The 17,300-nt window shown below is 42.8% G+C and overlaps 1 protein-coding gene across 1 annotated transcript in view; it reads left to right on the top strand.

Moving 5' to 3' along the window:
- The window catches only part of mmp15b (matrix metallopeptidase 15b), a 24,134-nt gene extending 6,834 nt beyond the window's left edge, over positions 1-17,300 (top strand). Inside the window, exons 2-10 of the mRNA XM_072380992.1 lie at positions 1,882-2,030; positions 2,512-2,634; positions 2,917-3,224; positions 6,991-7,152; positions 7,429-7,625; positions 11,121-11,259; positions 13,952-14,102; positions 14,948-15,066; positions 15,338-17,300. Coding sequence (XP_072237093.1) covers positions 1,882-2,030; positions 2,512-2,634; positions 2,917-3,224; positions 6,991-7,152; positions 7,429-7,625; positions 11,121-11,259; positions 13,952-14,102; positions 14,948-15,066; positions 15,338-15,837 — 1,848 coding nt within the window. The 3' untranslated portion in view covers positions 15,838-17,300. The remainder of the gene's footprint in view (positions 1-1,881; positions 2,031-2,511; positions 2,635-2,916; positions 3,225-6,990; positions 7,153-7,428; positions 7,626-11,120; positions 11,260-13,951; positions 14,103-14,947; positions 15,067-15,337) is intronic.

Below are 17,300 nucleotides of genomic sequence, written 5' to 3'. Positions count from 1 at the left end.
TAGACTGTGATCGCACAGTTTTTAGCTGCAGCACAACAAAGAATTTAGCTTTGCTGCCCTGTGCCTTAAAGGGATTCGTGCTCTGGGGCTGAAATTTAAAGAAATGTTTTGCTTTGATTGAATGAAACACACCTCTGAACTGTTGACAGATGTGGCCGCAGGCAACATGTTCCGTTCTTGTGAATATAGCATCCCTGGAATACCTCAAAGGAACTTCTTTGACCTTGTCTCAGATGCTCACTTCAAATTCCATTACATGACACAAACATCCATCAGGAATTATGTATGAACTGATCAAAATCTGTTGATCAAAGGCCAGAAAATGAGGCCATAAAGCTTAGTTTATGGACACCTTCGTCGCACTCCTGATGCAGTGCAAACAACTCTTAGTAATGCTAATATCAACATATCGACATTTTGCTTTCCTAAAACTTGAACATTTTTAAGCTTTCTGAATAAACTGTCAAAGACCACTTTGATGTTTAACCTCATGATGTCAGAGAAAGTTTCTGTTTGAGCAATCGCAATTTATCTAAGGGCCGGCTGTGGTCATCTCACCGTCTTAATTGATTACAAAAGATGAGATGCTGTCGAAACCTGTCAGACTCAGCTCAGCTGTTGGCAGTGATTGATTGATCGCATCGTGTGCTTAAGATAATTTATCACAGTTGCAATGTGAGGACGGGTCGAAGAAGAGGAAGGGCAAATGCGGCACAGTCTTGCTCATCAGATGTTAAAGGAAATGCACTCAGGCTGATGTAAACTTTAGGGTGAATGTCGCGAGCTTGGCTTGGCTGATATCCTGGTGTGTCAGTGCCTCTCATCGGGTGATTTTAAAGAAAAAAAACATGGCTATAGGGCTTTGCCCTTTGACCTTTTTATTGTATTAAGCCATATTGGATTTATGGAGACTGTACAGGAAGAGAGTAAACAGAAAATTAAAGGCTTTGCTTGGACTTTGGAATTGTTTTGTTTGTGTAGGAAACATCCTCACTAACTTGCCTGATGGGGCGTGCGTCTAATTTAAATAAATTCACCATTCATTCATTAAAACTAAATTGTTGAACCTTAAAAATAGAAACAGAAAAACAAAAAAGAGATATGCGCAGCACAGATACTTTGTTCACCGTCTTCCTTATTTAGAAGACGTGTATTTGAGAGAAAAAATGAAAGAGGCGAGTTTGTTTCATGGCTTTAAAGCAGTGGGTAAGTAAATACAGACATTTAGTATTTTGTGTTGTGAAAGAAGGGCCTGATCCTGAAACTTGCACAAAGATACCCAGACACGCACTTTTTTTGCAGCACCACAAGGAGTGTGTCCATGAGGCGGAGTATCTAGTATCCCGCACTACCCAATGTGAGTCTATGTGAGAGTGAGTGGATGTGCTTACGATATTGGGTTTCGACATAACAGGTGGGATAGACTTTGCGTCATCTGTGATCGGGTCGAGTATCACAGTTTCTCCCCCGAGTCTGTCATCGACCCCCACCCCCACAGCCCGACCGCTCACATATTCCCACAGTACAGTCGTATGCGTGTGAGCGTCACACTCTCTCTTTTTTTAAATACTCAAATGACTAAATGCAGGCCCATTCACATGTGAGCAGTGTTCCCAGGAAACCGGAGTATCAGGGGAAATCTCTGTCATAACATGACATCACAGAAGCTGGTCCTCAGCGGTCATCACGTGCTCGTGAAAATACTGCTGCTGTTTTTAGAGATGTACTGACAGCAATTTCCTTGGCCTGTTCCAATTTTCTCAAGTGTAAATTTTTGATGAGTCTTTATTTTTGTCCTGTTGAGCTTAGAGCAAAACACATCTGTATCGGAGTAGGAGTAGAAGATAGTTTTGATAAAATTCTTTGCTTTTTTGTTTCTAGTCATGGCTGAGGATGTACGGTTACCTGCCCCAGGCCAGCCGACAGATGTCCACCATGCGATCAGCTGAGATCCTGTCCAATGCCGTCAGCGACATGCAGCGGTTCTACGGTCTGGAGATCACTGGACAGATGGATCCTCAAACCATCAGGTCAGTGGAGCTCAACTATAATAGGTTCATACATATGGCTGCGCTTAATGAGGGAAAACCATATGCATTAAACCATTAGATGCATTAAACCAGCCATTAGATGGCCGATCAACCCATTTTGGGTTCCAGGCTTAAGTTGAGCAGTACATTTTCAAGTGTTAAGTTGGCTGATTTGGCTTATGCTAAAGATCAAAGCAGCTGTTGTATAAGAGAATAAGGATAGATAAGGACATGGTTTCCCCTCTTCCTCAGAAACAGCAGCTAAGAAAGGTGCACATTCTCCCCAGTTGTTTAAGAAGAGTCAGTCAGTGGTCTGGCTGCTCTAAGCAGCACAGTGGTACATTTAAAACCAAACAACAAGAAACACGCTGACTCCTAGCAGGGGCTCCAACATCATGCTCCCCCCTATTTTTACTCTTGGGAGCTTCATCCTTCAAACACACACCTCTTGCCTACTTCTGACTTCTTTCAACTCTTTCAGTGCCATGAAAAGACCCCGCTGTGGTGTGCCTGACAAGTTTGGAGGGCAGATCAAAACCAATGTGCGGCGGAAACGCTATGCGCTCACTGGACATAAATGGAACAAGAGCCATCTCACTTACAGGTAACCAAAAACAAAGTCTAATACAAATTCTCTTTCAGAACATTTTGTCCTCAAACACAAGGCGGAAATATCTCTGCGGAGTTGAAGCTTGAAGTAAATCAACTTTGTGTTTTGCGACTGTATATTCTGTATGAGCACAAAACTTGAAACGATTCCTTGATCTGGAGCTGTTGAGATTTTTGTTGGTTCAATGTTGTTGAAACAGTGTGAAAATGAAAAACAGCCTACTGTAGGTCACTGGCCTTTGAGATTTGTTTCCTCTTCTTCTCTTTGTTCTCATAGTATTCAGAACTACACTCCCAAAATTGGAGAGTATAACTCGTATGAGGCTATCCGGCGAGCCTTTAAAGTCTGGGAGAAGGTCACCCCACTGACCTTTGACGAAATCCCCTACCAGGAAATCAAATATGGACGCCGCAAGGAGCCCGACATCATGATCTTCTTCGCTTCGGGGTTTCATGGAGACAGCTCTCCTTTTGATGGGGAGGGGGGCTTCCTCGCTCACGCTTACTTCCCTGGACCTGGAATGGGAGGGGACACACATTTTGACTCTGATGAACCATGGACCATAGGGAACCACAATGTGCAAGGTACATAGAGACAGTACTGCATGGGGATTTTAGAGATTTCACTGATAATGTTCTGACTGTAAGTTTTTAGAGCTCAAAAAAAAAGGGCAAGGTGGATGGATGTTCTTCACACAAACTGTGTATATGAGTAGTGCATCTGTGTTTATGCGTGTGCAGCCACACCAACAGTATGTTATTGTATATGGTTATTTTTCTAAGTCTAAGGTAGAAGTAAGATTTATGTACAGTTCTCCAGCTTACATCTGGCTTTTGAGTGGAATGTGAAAATGTTTAACCTGCGTTCAGCCCCACGTCAGATGACTCCGCATCAGATGCAGCTGCTTACGAGCTCCAGGTCGGCCCGGGTGCACATGCTAATTTTCACAGAGGATGCTGCTAATGGGGGTACCAGAATGGTCTCAGCTCGCTTTTTCTTTGCAAACTGACAGCAACAACTTACTGACAAAACAAAAGAGATTGATCAATTTTACCTCCAGCAACACAGCTGGCCGCTCACTCTTAGTCCTGCTGTGTGGGGTGGACGACCTCAATCCAGTCAAACATATTAAACGAGCCTAATAATTTGAGAAGGCCATGCTTACCAGAAATTGCTGCCCAACACAGCCTGTAGGCAGAACTGTTGCATGGGGAATGTGAACTGTGCTGCTGCTGTACAGACCTTCACAGGCAGCCAGAGCTGTGTCCATATGAACTCAATCTATAGAAATTGTTGAAATAGTTGTGATGCCAGTTTGATACTTTTCCAGGTTTGTACATCCATTTGTGCACGAAGCGCGTCTTTGTACGGCATGTTTGACCCTGCATCCATTTGTTGGTCTCATCATAGAGCCTGAATGCATCTGAGACGTATGCGTAACACACCTCTCTGTGTAACAGCAGTGTTTGATGCCTTGCATCCTCACACAGACTTTTGATAAGCCAGTCAACGTGTTTTTATTTTGTTTGAAATCTGATTGTGACAGCCTTGTAATGGACATGCCTGTATGACACATTACAGTGTCATCCCTCCATGTTGTCATAGTTACAGGCTTGTCGCTTGGAGTTGGTCGTAGTTTCTCGACTGGTTGTGAAGATATTGTAGGGTTTAAGCGGATTATTTTAGCTGTATTTAAAAACCTGTTTGAACATGCTACATAAAAACAGCACTATGTTCCCATGGCACTCCACACCTAAGCGACGTGTTGGCAGGGTTCAGTTAGTCACATAATCACACATATGTCAGGTTGAGCTTACTCTGCTTATCTTTGGGCAAAGTTCAAAGTGGGTTCTTGGTGACATTTCAGTCTGTACCTTACTTTAGTTCTAAGAAATAACCTCAATCAGTAAGGATCTCAACAATAACTAAATGTTTAACTAAAACCACACAGAAGTTAACATTTAGACCATCTGTTTAGCTCTGGTGCCTAGAGGAGGATTGCTTTTTTTTTTTTTTACAAAGAGCTTTCCTACCCTGTTATCTACATATAGATTGCAGACACAAATGGCTAAACTTTGTGTGTGTACGCATGACTGTGTGTTTGTATCTGTGAGATCAGCTGTGTGTGGGATGTGTTTCAAGACAGATCACAGGGATGGTGGAATGCCACAATAAGTGGGAGTGCGTTCCGCTCGGAAAGGTCTGTAGACTGGTGCCCTTGTTGCTCCACGCTGCTTACGCAGCTTAAAAGCAAAGTACAACCAAATTACAATGTGCGCTTGACTTTAGTTCGAAACAAAGTTCACACAGGCGCAAACTCTGTTTAATTAGGGACTGCTCACCACCATCCAGGTCACATTTTGCAAAAGTTTACGTTTTGTTGTTCTCTCAGCTGAGGCAGCTCATTCTACTTGATCAAGAAGCTGGTTCTGACAGCTTTGCTGCACAGGTATACGTCTTCAGTCCCTCAGAGTCTGCAACGCTTTTATTCAATTTGGCTGACGTTTGTAGTAAACTGCCAAGAAAGCAGGCCACGCATTCATGAGTTTTATCTTCTTCACTGTTCAAATTTAATATCTTGTTAACATAATGACAAACTGGTGATTTTGTTAAAAATGTCAATGTTTTGTTGTATAGTTTCTGAATTGGGTTATTTTATGCTGCCAGCACAGTTTGAAACCAACGTTACCTTAAAGCAGTGAAGCAGTTTGAATTAGACTTGAAGAAGAGTATTCATGACTAAACATCTGCCTTATTGAGGTGTCCTTGAAAACAAATCATCTCAGACCTCCTTTTTAATAGTGTTGAATCAGACTATATAAGCAATCAGTGGCTCCACATAAAGACGTAAAGAGACTGCAGTTGAAAGGACGAATCCATTTAATCCACTCTTTGAGGTTTTTTTCTTTCCTTCACCTCTGTTTCAGTAAACGACAGTTCTCTCATGACAAAGACTGTTGGTGTTAGCCTTGTGACGCACATTGTGATTGATCAGCCTTTCTAGTCCAGATGATCTCACACAAACAGCTTTTATACTTTATCCAAAAAGCTCAAATGCGCAGGTTGCGACAGATGAAACGGTCAGAGGCTTTTGTGCTCAGATGAAACTAATGTGAGTAAGTTACTGGCAAAAGGCACAGCAAACTTGGAAAGTGCGTTTGAGTTGTCAAGGTGCTGATCAGGTCTGGCTTTTGTATTCTGGGAGTCTCTTTTTGCTGCTGAATAAATTGTGAGATGTGCTTTGTCCAGAACAAAGCTTCAGAAAGTTAGAAGAAAAGATCACTGACAAACTTTGTGGAGTCAGAATTGGCAGTTGGTGCTTTGGCTGAACTTCCAACTATACTAAGACTTTTGAAGTTTACTCTTGCCCTGTCCAGCTGAATGGTTGTCATGGTTACCTCACAAAGGTCTCTTTATCTGCTGTCAGTGCCCACTCTCTCCTCATTCATCCTCTGCTATCTGTTGGACACCATGTTCCCTTCTGCTGTTTTCTCCCCTTGAGTGTTAGTTGCAGCTTTGCAGGCCATGAGGACATTCATGTGACTTAAATTACAGAAGTTTGAGGGGGGGTGGAGGGGGATCCTTGCGTGTTTCAAAGAGGAAATGAGGAGATGCACAAGACAGGCATGTTGAGCATTTCCCCTTCTTTTGCATTCACAGCAGTGACATCAGTGCCCCAGAAGCGGGATGTCACGAGCAAAAACCTGACCGATCAGTCTGGCTCATTATGGGGCAGACAAAATGGCCTTCAAAGTTCAAAGTTCATTTAGATCACGGCCCTGAGTGAACAACAACAAAGAGGTATTGACTGAGGGGAAATACCCATCTGTGTGCTGGTGAACTTATACAAATTTACAGAAAAAACTAAATGTGTGGTTTTACTCCGCTAAGAAAAAGTTTGTCTTTTATTTTGTCTGAGAGGAAGTTGATGCGGTGATCACAGCTGTATTGTTATCGAGTCAGTGGTCACAGCTGTATTGTTATCGAGTCAGTGTGGCAGTGGACAACAGTGGGATTTGACTGGTGAGAAGTGACAGGAATGAATGCTGATTTCTATCAGCTGTCAGTACATCCCTGTGAGTGATTTATGTGTCACTGTGGAGTTTTGAAGATATGTTAGAGAACAATGAACAATCTCTCTGATTCATTAACTTGTGTCTCACACAGATATATATGAATTTTCCTCTTTTGGACAAGCACTTGCAGCTGTAATATATGTAAAATACGTTAATAGATGCACGGCCACATGCATTTTCTCTCTCTACCTCTGAGGTATGAGATGCCCCCAAATTAGTGATTAAAATAGAATTGCAATGTGTCCCTCCTCTAACTTGTCCCTTATTCATCCAGGTAATGACCTCTTCCTGGTTGCTGTCCACGAGCTGGGACACGCGCTGGGGTTAGAGCATTCCAACAACCCACTGGCCATAATGGCTCCCTTCTACCAATGGATGGAGACTGAGAACTTCCAGCTGCCTGACGATGACCGTCGAGGCATCCAACAGATCTACGGTAGGATGTCTTTGTGTTATCTTTAGCAACCAAAAATGATTAATTGTTTTCTTAAGATTATATAGAACAATTTTATTGATAAATGTATATTATAGGAAAAAAAGATGTTTCATATCCTAAAATACATGGTCAATACGGTGTCCAATGCTTTGCTTCGTCAATGTACAGCTGCGCGTTGATTTTTGAACCATCTCTGCCACTGTGTTCTGTACCAGCACTGAAAACTTTATATTGAACACGTCCAATCAGATTAAGCCACTCTGTCCCACTCTAAAGGTCAGCCAGATGGTGGCCCCACCCAGGCCCTGCCCACAGTGACACCCCGTCGCCCGGAGCCCAGGCCACCTCACGCACCTCCACGACACCCGGACCGCCCCAGGACCACTGACCGGCCAGATCACTATGGGCCGAATATCTGCGAAGGGAACTTTGACACAGTGGCTTTGCTGCGAGGAGAGATGTTTGTTTTCAAGGTAAATGCTTTGAGGATCAGAAAGTTGGGGCGTTTCTAATTTTATCCGAGGTGTTATACAACACAAGTTTATCTTCTGAAAGGCTTATTTTCAGTGTATGTCCTTGCTTGGAAATTCAGTCAGTTAACTGCATCAGTAAATTAGTTGGGGATTAGTGTAAGACAAAGGGTGTGTGCATGGCTACAAGTGGTCTGTTTTCAATCAGGTTCTGTGAATTGTAAACCAACAGGGCTGGTGTTCTTTTATGAGATAGAGCACTGTTAAAAGGGTGGGGGGTGGTCAGGTGTTTGCCTTAAAGAGCCTCTGGACCTTTACAAAACTTTTAAAAGGCGTTAAGCAGCAGTGAGCTGTTAGCTGCTCAGCTTTTAGCTCAAAACTGCCAATATTTAAACAGATCATTCTGCTGTCGGTTTGAGTTTCGTTTTATTACTCATTGTAAAGTCTGGGTGATTTGGATGTTATGCAGTAAAACCGTGTGGTTATCTGTCAGTATCCAGCTGCTATCTGTTTTTAGTAATCATGGCACTTGCATTTACTGCTCAGTCTCAGGGAAGCAAGAAGTCTGTGGGACTGCTTTCAGAGCTGAGTTTACTGAAATTTCAGCACCAATTAGGACTCCTTTCCCTCTTGTGTGTTTTCATCTGTGCTGATGGTCTAGAAAGAAGTGCAGCACAAAGATGAGCAATGGCCTGTTTCAGTGGGAAAGGTCAGAGGTGGTGTCCAGTGTTGATATCACGGAAGAGAGAGGATTTTACCCCCCCACCTCTCAGCACACAGATCAGTCACAGCATATCTTAGAGTGTAAGTGTGGTTGAAGATGCCCAGGATTTAGAAGAGCTGACATCCAGCTGCCTACACGTGGTCAAAGAGTTATATCGGTGCTCAAGGGTTTCATCTCTGCCAGTGGAGTCTTCCCAGATTTCATCCAGAGTCATGACGCTTATCCGAACTACATTGATCTGTATCCAGAATGAACAAATTTCTTAAGGCAGTTCTTAAACTAATTAAAGTCCTGATCAAAGTGAGAGATGGTCAAAAACATTTGAAATTCTTTTGATTGTTCTTAATCAATATAAATTAATAGGTTATTCAGCTTATTTACATTTTTCTTTTTTTTAAAGTCTTAATTTTCCCCAAAGCTTCATTCTATGTTCCTGGTGCTTAAATATTTTCTGATTTTATCAACAAGCAGTGCGATTGGAAAGGGACTGCACTTGTATAGTAGCATATAGCTTTTCTAGTTGACCACTCAAAGCACTTTCATGCTACGTTCACTCACACATATGGGTGGATGCATCGGTTGGTAACGTGGGGTTCCGTGTGCAGATTGTGCAGACATTCGAGATCCTGCAAAAGTAGAATCTTTATGAGTTTGATTTTTACCTTTGCTTCGGTTAACAGATCACTTTTTCTTCAGAATTCTAACTCCTTGGTGCTGTCTTCAAGAGGAAAGTTTGTCGAGCACTGAGTTGCACATGTAAAAGCTTTTCAACTTGCCAAACTTAGATTGGGTACACAGTGAACAGTACATCCGCTCTGTTCTGCTGTCTCATATTGAACGACACTGTGGAGCCTGAGTACAGTGTGACAGATTGACAACCACGCTGCAACCTTGTTGCATTTAACTTTTCTGACCACTGAGCTTTTTTCTTTTCCAGAAAAAAAGCACCAGCTACAAATCTATTGTGCTCTTTGGGCAACCCTTAACTAGTATAAACTATTGCTTTCTTGCCACAGGTTCACCTACCTGCATTTGCTCTCATATTTCTGTGAATGAGGAAAAAATGTCTGCCCCTGAGTGATCATGGGCATGTAAATGTAGCTAAAACCACAGCACAGTGTTTATCTGTTACTGTGCATACTGCATGGTGATTGTTGTTTGCAGTCATAAAATCAGGACCATATTATAGCTAAAACCATCCGTAAAGGGAAACGTTCCATTTTTTTGTCACTGTGCTAAACAATAGCTGTAAGGGGCTAACAAAAGGCTTTAGCTACTTTCCATTGAAAGATGGAAACTACAGTATGAACATATACAGTAACACTGATTTAATGATGAACTTTTCAAAGCTGCACATCCAAACAGGGCAATGTCTTGAAATGCTGCCGCTTCATGTCTCTTTTTATGACTTCTTTTACCTTTTACCTGAGTATTTAATTAAAAAGACAGATTGATGGTTCACAGTTTATGCAGCAACGATTTTAGCAACTAGTGCTGACTCTCTTTGCTCTATTATGATTCAGGGCTTTCCTTGAGATGGTTTTCTCTGTACTGTTAAATTTCAAATAGTCCCCCTGCCAATTTGAAACTGATGTCTTCATTGTTACACTCTCACTCTCAGAAGCTCTACTTATTACTGATAGACTTTTAGCTATGCTGCTATCACACTGCAGAGTCAAAATTGTTTTAGTTATGTGAGTGGGAGTAATCTGCAGCACATCAGTACCACTCTTTCCCTATCCAATCCTGTCCATTAAAAGAAGAAAGTGGCTGTCAGTTTGCAGAAAAGTTTCTCTTTTTTGAGAGTAGAAGGCAGGATGTAGCAGCAGAGCTGCTCCCACACAGATCTGGTCAGTGCTGCTCAGGACTAATATGGACAGTTCAGTTCTGATCGGGTTGACACATGAATCTGTCAGACCTCACAAACCAAGAGTCCTTTTCTGTTTCTCACACCTCTCTCCAACACTTGTCCAATCTGTTCTTTTTTCCACAATGTGCCGCGCCGTACTGTCTGCCAGGGTGTCCTGCGTGAAGGACGAAACAAGGTGTGCTTGCCAGAAAGATGCAGAGCTGAGCTTTTTACTGTTACATTATCCAGGACAAGAAGCACTACTACTGACTCACCACTGATGAATTAGTCAAGGACTTCGGCTGAAAATATGTCTGCGAGCAGCACGTGGAGTAGATTTGAATTTTCATCAAGTGACAGGGCAAAAATGTGCTATTGGGGATTTCTCTTGTTTTGTGCTTTAAACATGACCATAGAGTGAGCCTGACTGTTATTAACCTGCCAGCGCTCTGCTGCTGGGGTGGCCGGGGCTCAGGTGTAAAATGGTTATCTTCCAATCAGAATATCAGTGGTTTGATCCCCAGCCCCTTCATGTGTCCTCAGACAAAGCACAGAATCTTGAAATTGAAAGCAGTAACATGTCTCAAACAAGTTGGGACGAAGGTATGTTTTTTTTAACAATAAATAATAATAGTAAATAATGTTCCTCAGCATGACTTTGGGAAGACTTGACTGTTGAATGTTCTTTCGTGTTCTATCATTTCAGAGATTAGCAAAAAGCTAGTTTATAATAACTTTTTAAACCGTTGGTTGTTATCTGAAACAAAGAGATGTGCATTCCTTCTCTAAGAATGGCTCATTTGAAAATCCTTGTGTTTCTAAGCTTTGAGTCTCAGTCAGAGAGAAGAGAAACTGCAATTTGAAGCTTTTTTTAGACAGAACAGTATGAGACATCCGTGAAAACTGCTTCATGTTGTTCCCTCAGGGCCGTTGGTTCTGGAGGGTGCGTAGGAACAGGGTTCTCGATAATTACCCGATGCCCATCGGTCACTTCTGGAGGGGTCTACCTGGAGACATAGATGCTGCATATGAGAGACATGACGGCAGGTTCGTCTTCTTTAAAGGTAAGCAGCACGTTGCCACACCACTCTGATGGAGGCACGCTCCTCAGGGAACAACTCCTGTAATATGAGCCATTTTTAATCAAGTCATTATCTTGGCATTGTCGTCATTTGTCGCTCTTTCCTGGAAAACAGATGAGTGAGGAATGTCGTCAGTACCTGGGATTATTAATTTTTCATGCAATGACAAAAATCCTGATCTTTCCAATTGAACAAACTTAGTTACTGGCAGCACAGCATGATCATGCAGACTGTGTGTAGACATGTAGCAGTGAGTGACCAAGCGTGTTTTAGGTTTGTGGTGAAGCTGTACTGTTACACTCCATCTGCATGATTCAGGCCTCATTGCGAGTCGGTCAGTCTTGTGTAAAAACACGTCAGCTTTTTCAGGTGGATTTATTCCATTCCTTTCATCTTTATATTAAAGATATTGCAATTTTCTGAGCATATGGCACATATGGCTTTTATACCTTCCATATCCATTTTATACCACATATTCCATATCCCATATGTGCTTTCCTGCTACAAAAGAAGCAAACGAAAAAGAATTAAATAAAGTAAAAAAAAATCCGAATAAATGCATATTTCTTCATGGTGATTTTAAAGCATCATGCCAGTGCTGTCATATTGTGGCAGTAAAACAGATTGTGGAGCTTTTTCCATCTTTTGCAGATAATGTTGAAGATATACACACAGCCATAAGAAAGCAGCAGTGCATAATGTATTCTGCATGCAGAGTATAAATCTCTTTTGGCACAGCCCATTATTTATCCTGTGAGTCACTGAGAGCAGCTTGTCTTTTACAACGCTGGATAAAGTTGTTGAATGAAGAAGGAAGAGCTCAGCCTTTAATGGTGCTTGACTCTGGGAGCGACAGGCTTTGGGGCAGCTGTTGATAATGAGGAGAATGATGTCATCAGCGAGCCCCTCAGCGTGATACTTGGCTGTGAGCCATTAATAAAGAGAGGACCAGACAAAGGAAGAAGAAGAAAGAGGGAGGAAAGGAAGAAAAAGCAGAGCTGAAGATACAGTACGAAGGGAGACAGTGGAGGGATGCCTGTTACTAATAAATGAACCTATCAGATCAGTAAACTTTACTTTGCAGTCCAGTCGCATTCAGCACCAATAGCCCTGTCACAGTGTTGGGATTACTATTTTCGCATCCTTACAGAATGTAGTTTAGGCACCAAATCATAAGAGCTTGAATAAGCTCAGTTGAACTGAAGAAGCCTTTTGGATGACAGGTGAAAATGTCTTCAAGTTCCAAGAAGAAGTCCTGTTATTCAAGCTCTTATGATTACCGTGACCTGGATGACCGAGAATATTCATTAACATTCAGACACCAAATATGAGTACACTGATAACACACCGCATTCTCCAAATGTTGGACTGATTGAACTAATATTACTGCCAAAAGTGCTTAGAGCAAAGGTCAATTTCTGTCATGGTTCCTATTTGTCTGTCTTAGTCAGTTTGGCTGAATTTGATGAAAACTGGACTTCAACCCTGCACAAAAGAAACACTGTTACAGTTTGAAGTGAATCCATTTTTTCTTTCGAAATGCAAAGTAGGACTTTGGCCTTTAACAAAGGCTCACAGAGTGTCTTCTTCTTGAAAAATATGCGATATAATGGTCAAAAAATAAGTCCCTCTCACTTTCTCACAGACCTTCTAAATACAAGCTGGTAAGGCAGCCTACCACTGATGAAAGGTTATTTGCAAGAATGCATTTTATTTTGTTACATGGGTGTGTGGATGGATAGTGTTTGCACAGAACATCAGATAGCTGGAATATCTTAGATTCTATAATGTGTAATCCCGGTTTGGAAAGAAAGAACAACAGAGAACTTGGGATACAGTAACATGCAGACTTAAAGTCAGCTGCACAGCTCTTGTATTTGTATCCGCTGTTCTTATCCCAAAGTATCCCAGCTGTCATAGAAACAACAATCTTTATCCCCTTAGAAAAACAAGAAATACGTGGAAAGAAAGACTGAAATGTTGTGGTCACTGAAGGACTCAGGCAAAGTCTTGGAAAGGTTCTGAAACAAGTTGTAAGAATGTACACCAGGGCTGTGTACCACAGGAACCTCTGGGAAGCTATACTTCAGCCTCTTGTTCTCTCCAGATGTGTAGTGTGTAGTGTAGTGCTTTCATTTCAAACAAGGAACAAGGGGCCAGAGCTGGGTGGATGGATGGGTGGTTGGAGGGGAGGCAGATTGAAGCCAAAAAGAGATGTAATGGAGGAATAGAGTCCCCCCCCCCCCCCATCTGACACTGAAAAACAGTAAAACCTCCCCTTCAGCAAGAATTCTGCTTGCGTCTGACACGAGACCAGCCACTCCTGATGGATAATTACAAGCCAAACCCAAAGTCCTTAGTCAATGATGTCGTACTCACTCCTGCTGTGTTTTTGATTGCTTGCCAACAAATCATTACTGCATTCTTATAATTTACAAGTGGGCGTAAAGGCTGGTTTGGTTTCTGAGAGTGTTACCCAGGATTGCCAGCAAATGAAATGCATTGGCAGAATGTCAGTGTGTGCATCTACTCTGGAATTTGCATGACGTGTTTGGAACCAAGTGCACATGTCATATACTGTATGATTGGGTGGGTCTCAAACCTTTTTTTCCATAAGGGTTGTGAATGTATGAAAAAGCGTTGTAAAGCAATTCTCTGCTCTCCCCTTATTCAGGAAACAGATTCTGGCTTTTCAGGGAGGCAAACCTTGAACCGGGTTACCCACTCGAGTTGGTTGATTATGGTCAAGACATTCCGTATGACAGAATAGACGCAGCCATCTGGTGGGAGCCATCCGGCTACACTTACCTCTTTCAAGGAGATCGGTAAGGAAGCCGTCAACCTCTCAGCATCACAGGACACCCCTGTTACTCACCTGCTACCTGGATCTTACTATGTCATAGTTAAAGTCAAAATCTATGGTTCCATGAAACAAATGTAAAAGATATTATATATTCTTAAGTATCTGCATGTTAGGCAGATAAATCAGATTCACATGGTACTGTTTACACAGGATCTTTGACAAGATGCAGACACAAAACCCAACCAGAAAAACTGAAGTTCAAGTTGTGCATACTTGCTTTATTACTTCCCAAGCCTTGACTTGGGTGTGGTTTATCTATCCTTGCCACCTGAATAGTTCAGTATGTACACAACTTTCTGTCACAGCAGTTGTCTCAGTGTGTGGGAGCAGCAGCTCACTCAAAGACAACAAAGAGGTAATTTCCTTAGTAATTCTGCAGCCACAATCTCTTTGTTTTAATAGCTGCCCCATACTGTAGGCTCTCACCGGACTTTAAGGTTCCCAGCACTCCTCCGTGCATGTGAAGCTGTCCAGGAGGAAGAGCAGAAGCTCTATTTAAACGCTTCTTTCCTGAAAAGGTCATAAAGATGTGTGAACACGCTGAACTGACTCTGTTGTTCTGTGGAATACAAATCCCACAATAACACAATTATACACACAGCGAGCTCATCCCTCTGTAAGCACTGGACAACTTTCGGCTTGCTCCTGTGTTTATACTGAGAACAGATTTAAATGTTCTGAGGAAACAGTTAGGTTGTATACACTCCATGTTGGCCCACTATAAACTGCATTCAGTAAGAAGCCCATTCCATTCTTATTTAGACAGTTGATAAACAGTAACGAGCCTCCTCCCGCTGCTGTGTGCAGGTACTGGCGTTTCAACGAGCAGTCGCGCTCAGCGGACAGAGGCTACCCGAAGCCAATCAGCGTCTGGGGGTCCTCGGTGCCCTCTACTCCCAAGGGGGCCTTCCTCAGTGATGATGGGGGTGAGCTGAGACAAGATGAGAGGTTTCTGTGTGTGTATGTGCGCGCTTGTGTGTGTGTCTGTGGCAGATAGAGATATGGCTGAAACAAAGAATCAGGGTGTGGTCCTGCACTCATCATCAGAGGGTGGGGGGAGGGGGTCTGCTGGGAGCTGAAGCTGAGCTGACATGTGCAGTGCTTTCTGCTGCAAAGATCGTACACATGTTGTCACATTTAGAATGTACACACTAACATGTATGCACTTACATTCTCTGCTCTCCTTGCATATTTCAGCATACACCTTCTTCTACAAGGGTTCCAAGTACTGGAAGTTTGACAACCACCGTATGAAGAGTGAACCAGGCTACCCCAAGTCCATCCTGAGAGATTTCATGGGCTGCAGCGTGGACCTGGATCCCGACAGAGACACAGACTCCGGCCGCAAATACCCAGACGTAAACCGCCCACCCTTCAACCCGGACGCAGGACGCGACAGAGACAGGAACAAAGACCGAGACGGAACAGATCGCGAAGGAGGGGACAGAGACAAAGGTTCAGACAACAACAAAGACGAAGACTATCGGGAGGGTCGAGAAGAAGACACCAACGAGGTGGACGTGGTGCTGACGGTGGACGACGAGGAGAGGACCATGAACATTCTGATGGTTACCATCCCCCTGGTCCTGGTGCTGTGCATCCTTGGACTCATCTATGCCATCATCAACACGCTGCAGAGCAAAGGGGCGCCGCGGCTGCTGGTGCACTGCAAGCGCTCGCTGCAGGCCTGGGTTTGAGCCCTGAGTCGAGGAGGCGCTGGACTTTGAACTTGAATGGGACTTTAGATACCTCCCCTCCTCTAACCCAAATCTCTTCCCAGTGATCTGTCCGTCTCTGTGCTCAGTGGCTCCTGCAACTCTTAGTACATGTGGTAGTAGATCCATGCAGATACTGTACTGATACATCGGCGAGCATAAAATATGTCTTACATTCACACACACACGCACACACACCCCTGTCTCCATGGTGCTCCAGAAAGCGGTGACTGCAGTCTATTTATATGAGAGAAGTTTGCACATTGATTTTTTTTTTTCATGTTTTGTTTTGGTTCATTCTGTGTGACTTTTCGGTTGTTGTTATTGTTGTTTTTAAACCAGGAAGGCCGCTCTATTCTCTCTGTAGTCTCTGCACCACCCTCTCCCTTCCCCTAATCTCAGCAGGGGCTTTTTCCAATCTGATAACTTGACATCTGCTCATGTCATCTTATTAGCCACGGAAGAAAGATACAAACAGTTTGAAGCAGATTTACAGACAGTCCGCTGCGCTTCAGGTACAGTTGAGTCGTAGCCTTTCCTTCCCTTCATCATTTCTACTCCCTTTTCTCTCAGCATAGCATGTCAGTGGCAGGGAGGTGGGTTAGAGAGTGGCTGGATTCGGTCACGACATTGTAGTCTACAGTAAAGACCTGCCATGAGCCCAGATATTATTCTCCTGTTATGGTGTGATTTTCACTTTAAAGGTTGATGCAGAGGTAATGTTTTGTTGCTTTTTATGTGCAGATTATTACAACTGAAATCTTATTTTTAGCCATTTGCAGTCCTGCACAGAAGTCATGCGCCACTCCTCCAGACAGACTGTCATGTAATCTTTAAAAATGGTCTCAAGCCACAGTTCTCCAGACTTTCTGAAGAATCGTTGGACCTCGACTGCGTCAGTTCCATCCCTAACACTGACAAATGAATCATTCAAAGTCCAAACTTTAGGGATGAACCCTTGTTGTGTCGAAACATTTTCCTTGGGATATATGAACAAGTGTGGGGTGGCTCAAGACTTTTGCACAGTACGTCACATCAGTGGAAATTATAACTTAACAGTCTCAAAGTAATTGCTGAGATCTGCTCTGTGAACACTGCGCTACACGGCCATGTATTTGCTTTGTGGGCGACAAGAACAGGAACACTCCCAAGTCTTTGTGCTAAACATGAAGCTACAAACTGTTAGCTTATGTTAGCTTTAAGACTGGAAGCAGCTGACTGGGCTCCACCAGCATCTTTAAGTTTTATAGCTGAACACATTACTCCTTTTTTGTTCTTTTTTTCGTCGTACAAAATTGTGGTGCAAATGAAATCTGGAGGAGGCACATTTGAAAAGCTGCATACAGTATCAGCAATTACTTTTTATACAATCTTGATAGAATGCCATAGAAGTCATGGCTTTGAAAATAAGACCCAAGTTGTAATAAATTGTAATTTCCTTTTCA

The sequence above is a fragment of the Leuresthes tenuis genome, unplaced genomic scaffold (assembly GCF_036924035.1).
Source record: "Leuresthes tenuis unplaced genomic scaffold, fLeuTen1.0.hap1 SCAF_2, whole genome shotgun sequence".
Taxonomy (NCBI): Eukaryota; Metazoa; Chordata; class Actinopteri; order Atheriniformes; family Atherinopsidae; genus Leuresthes; species Leuresthes tenuis.
Note: the sequence above shows the minus strand (reverse complement) of the source record. Positions and strands in the feature narration are given on the sequence as shown.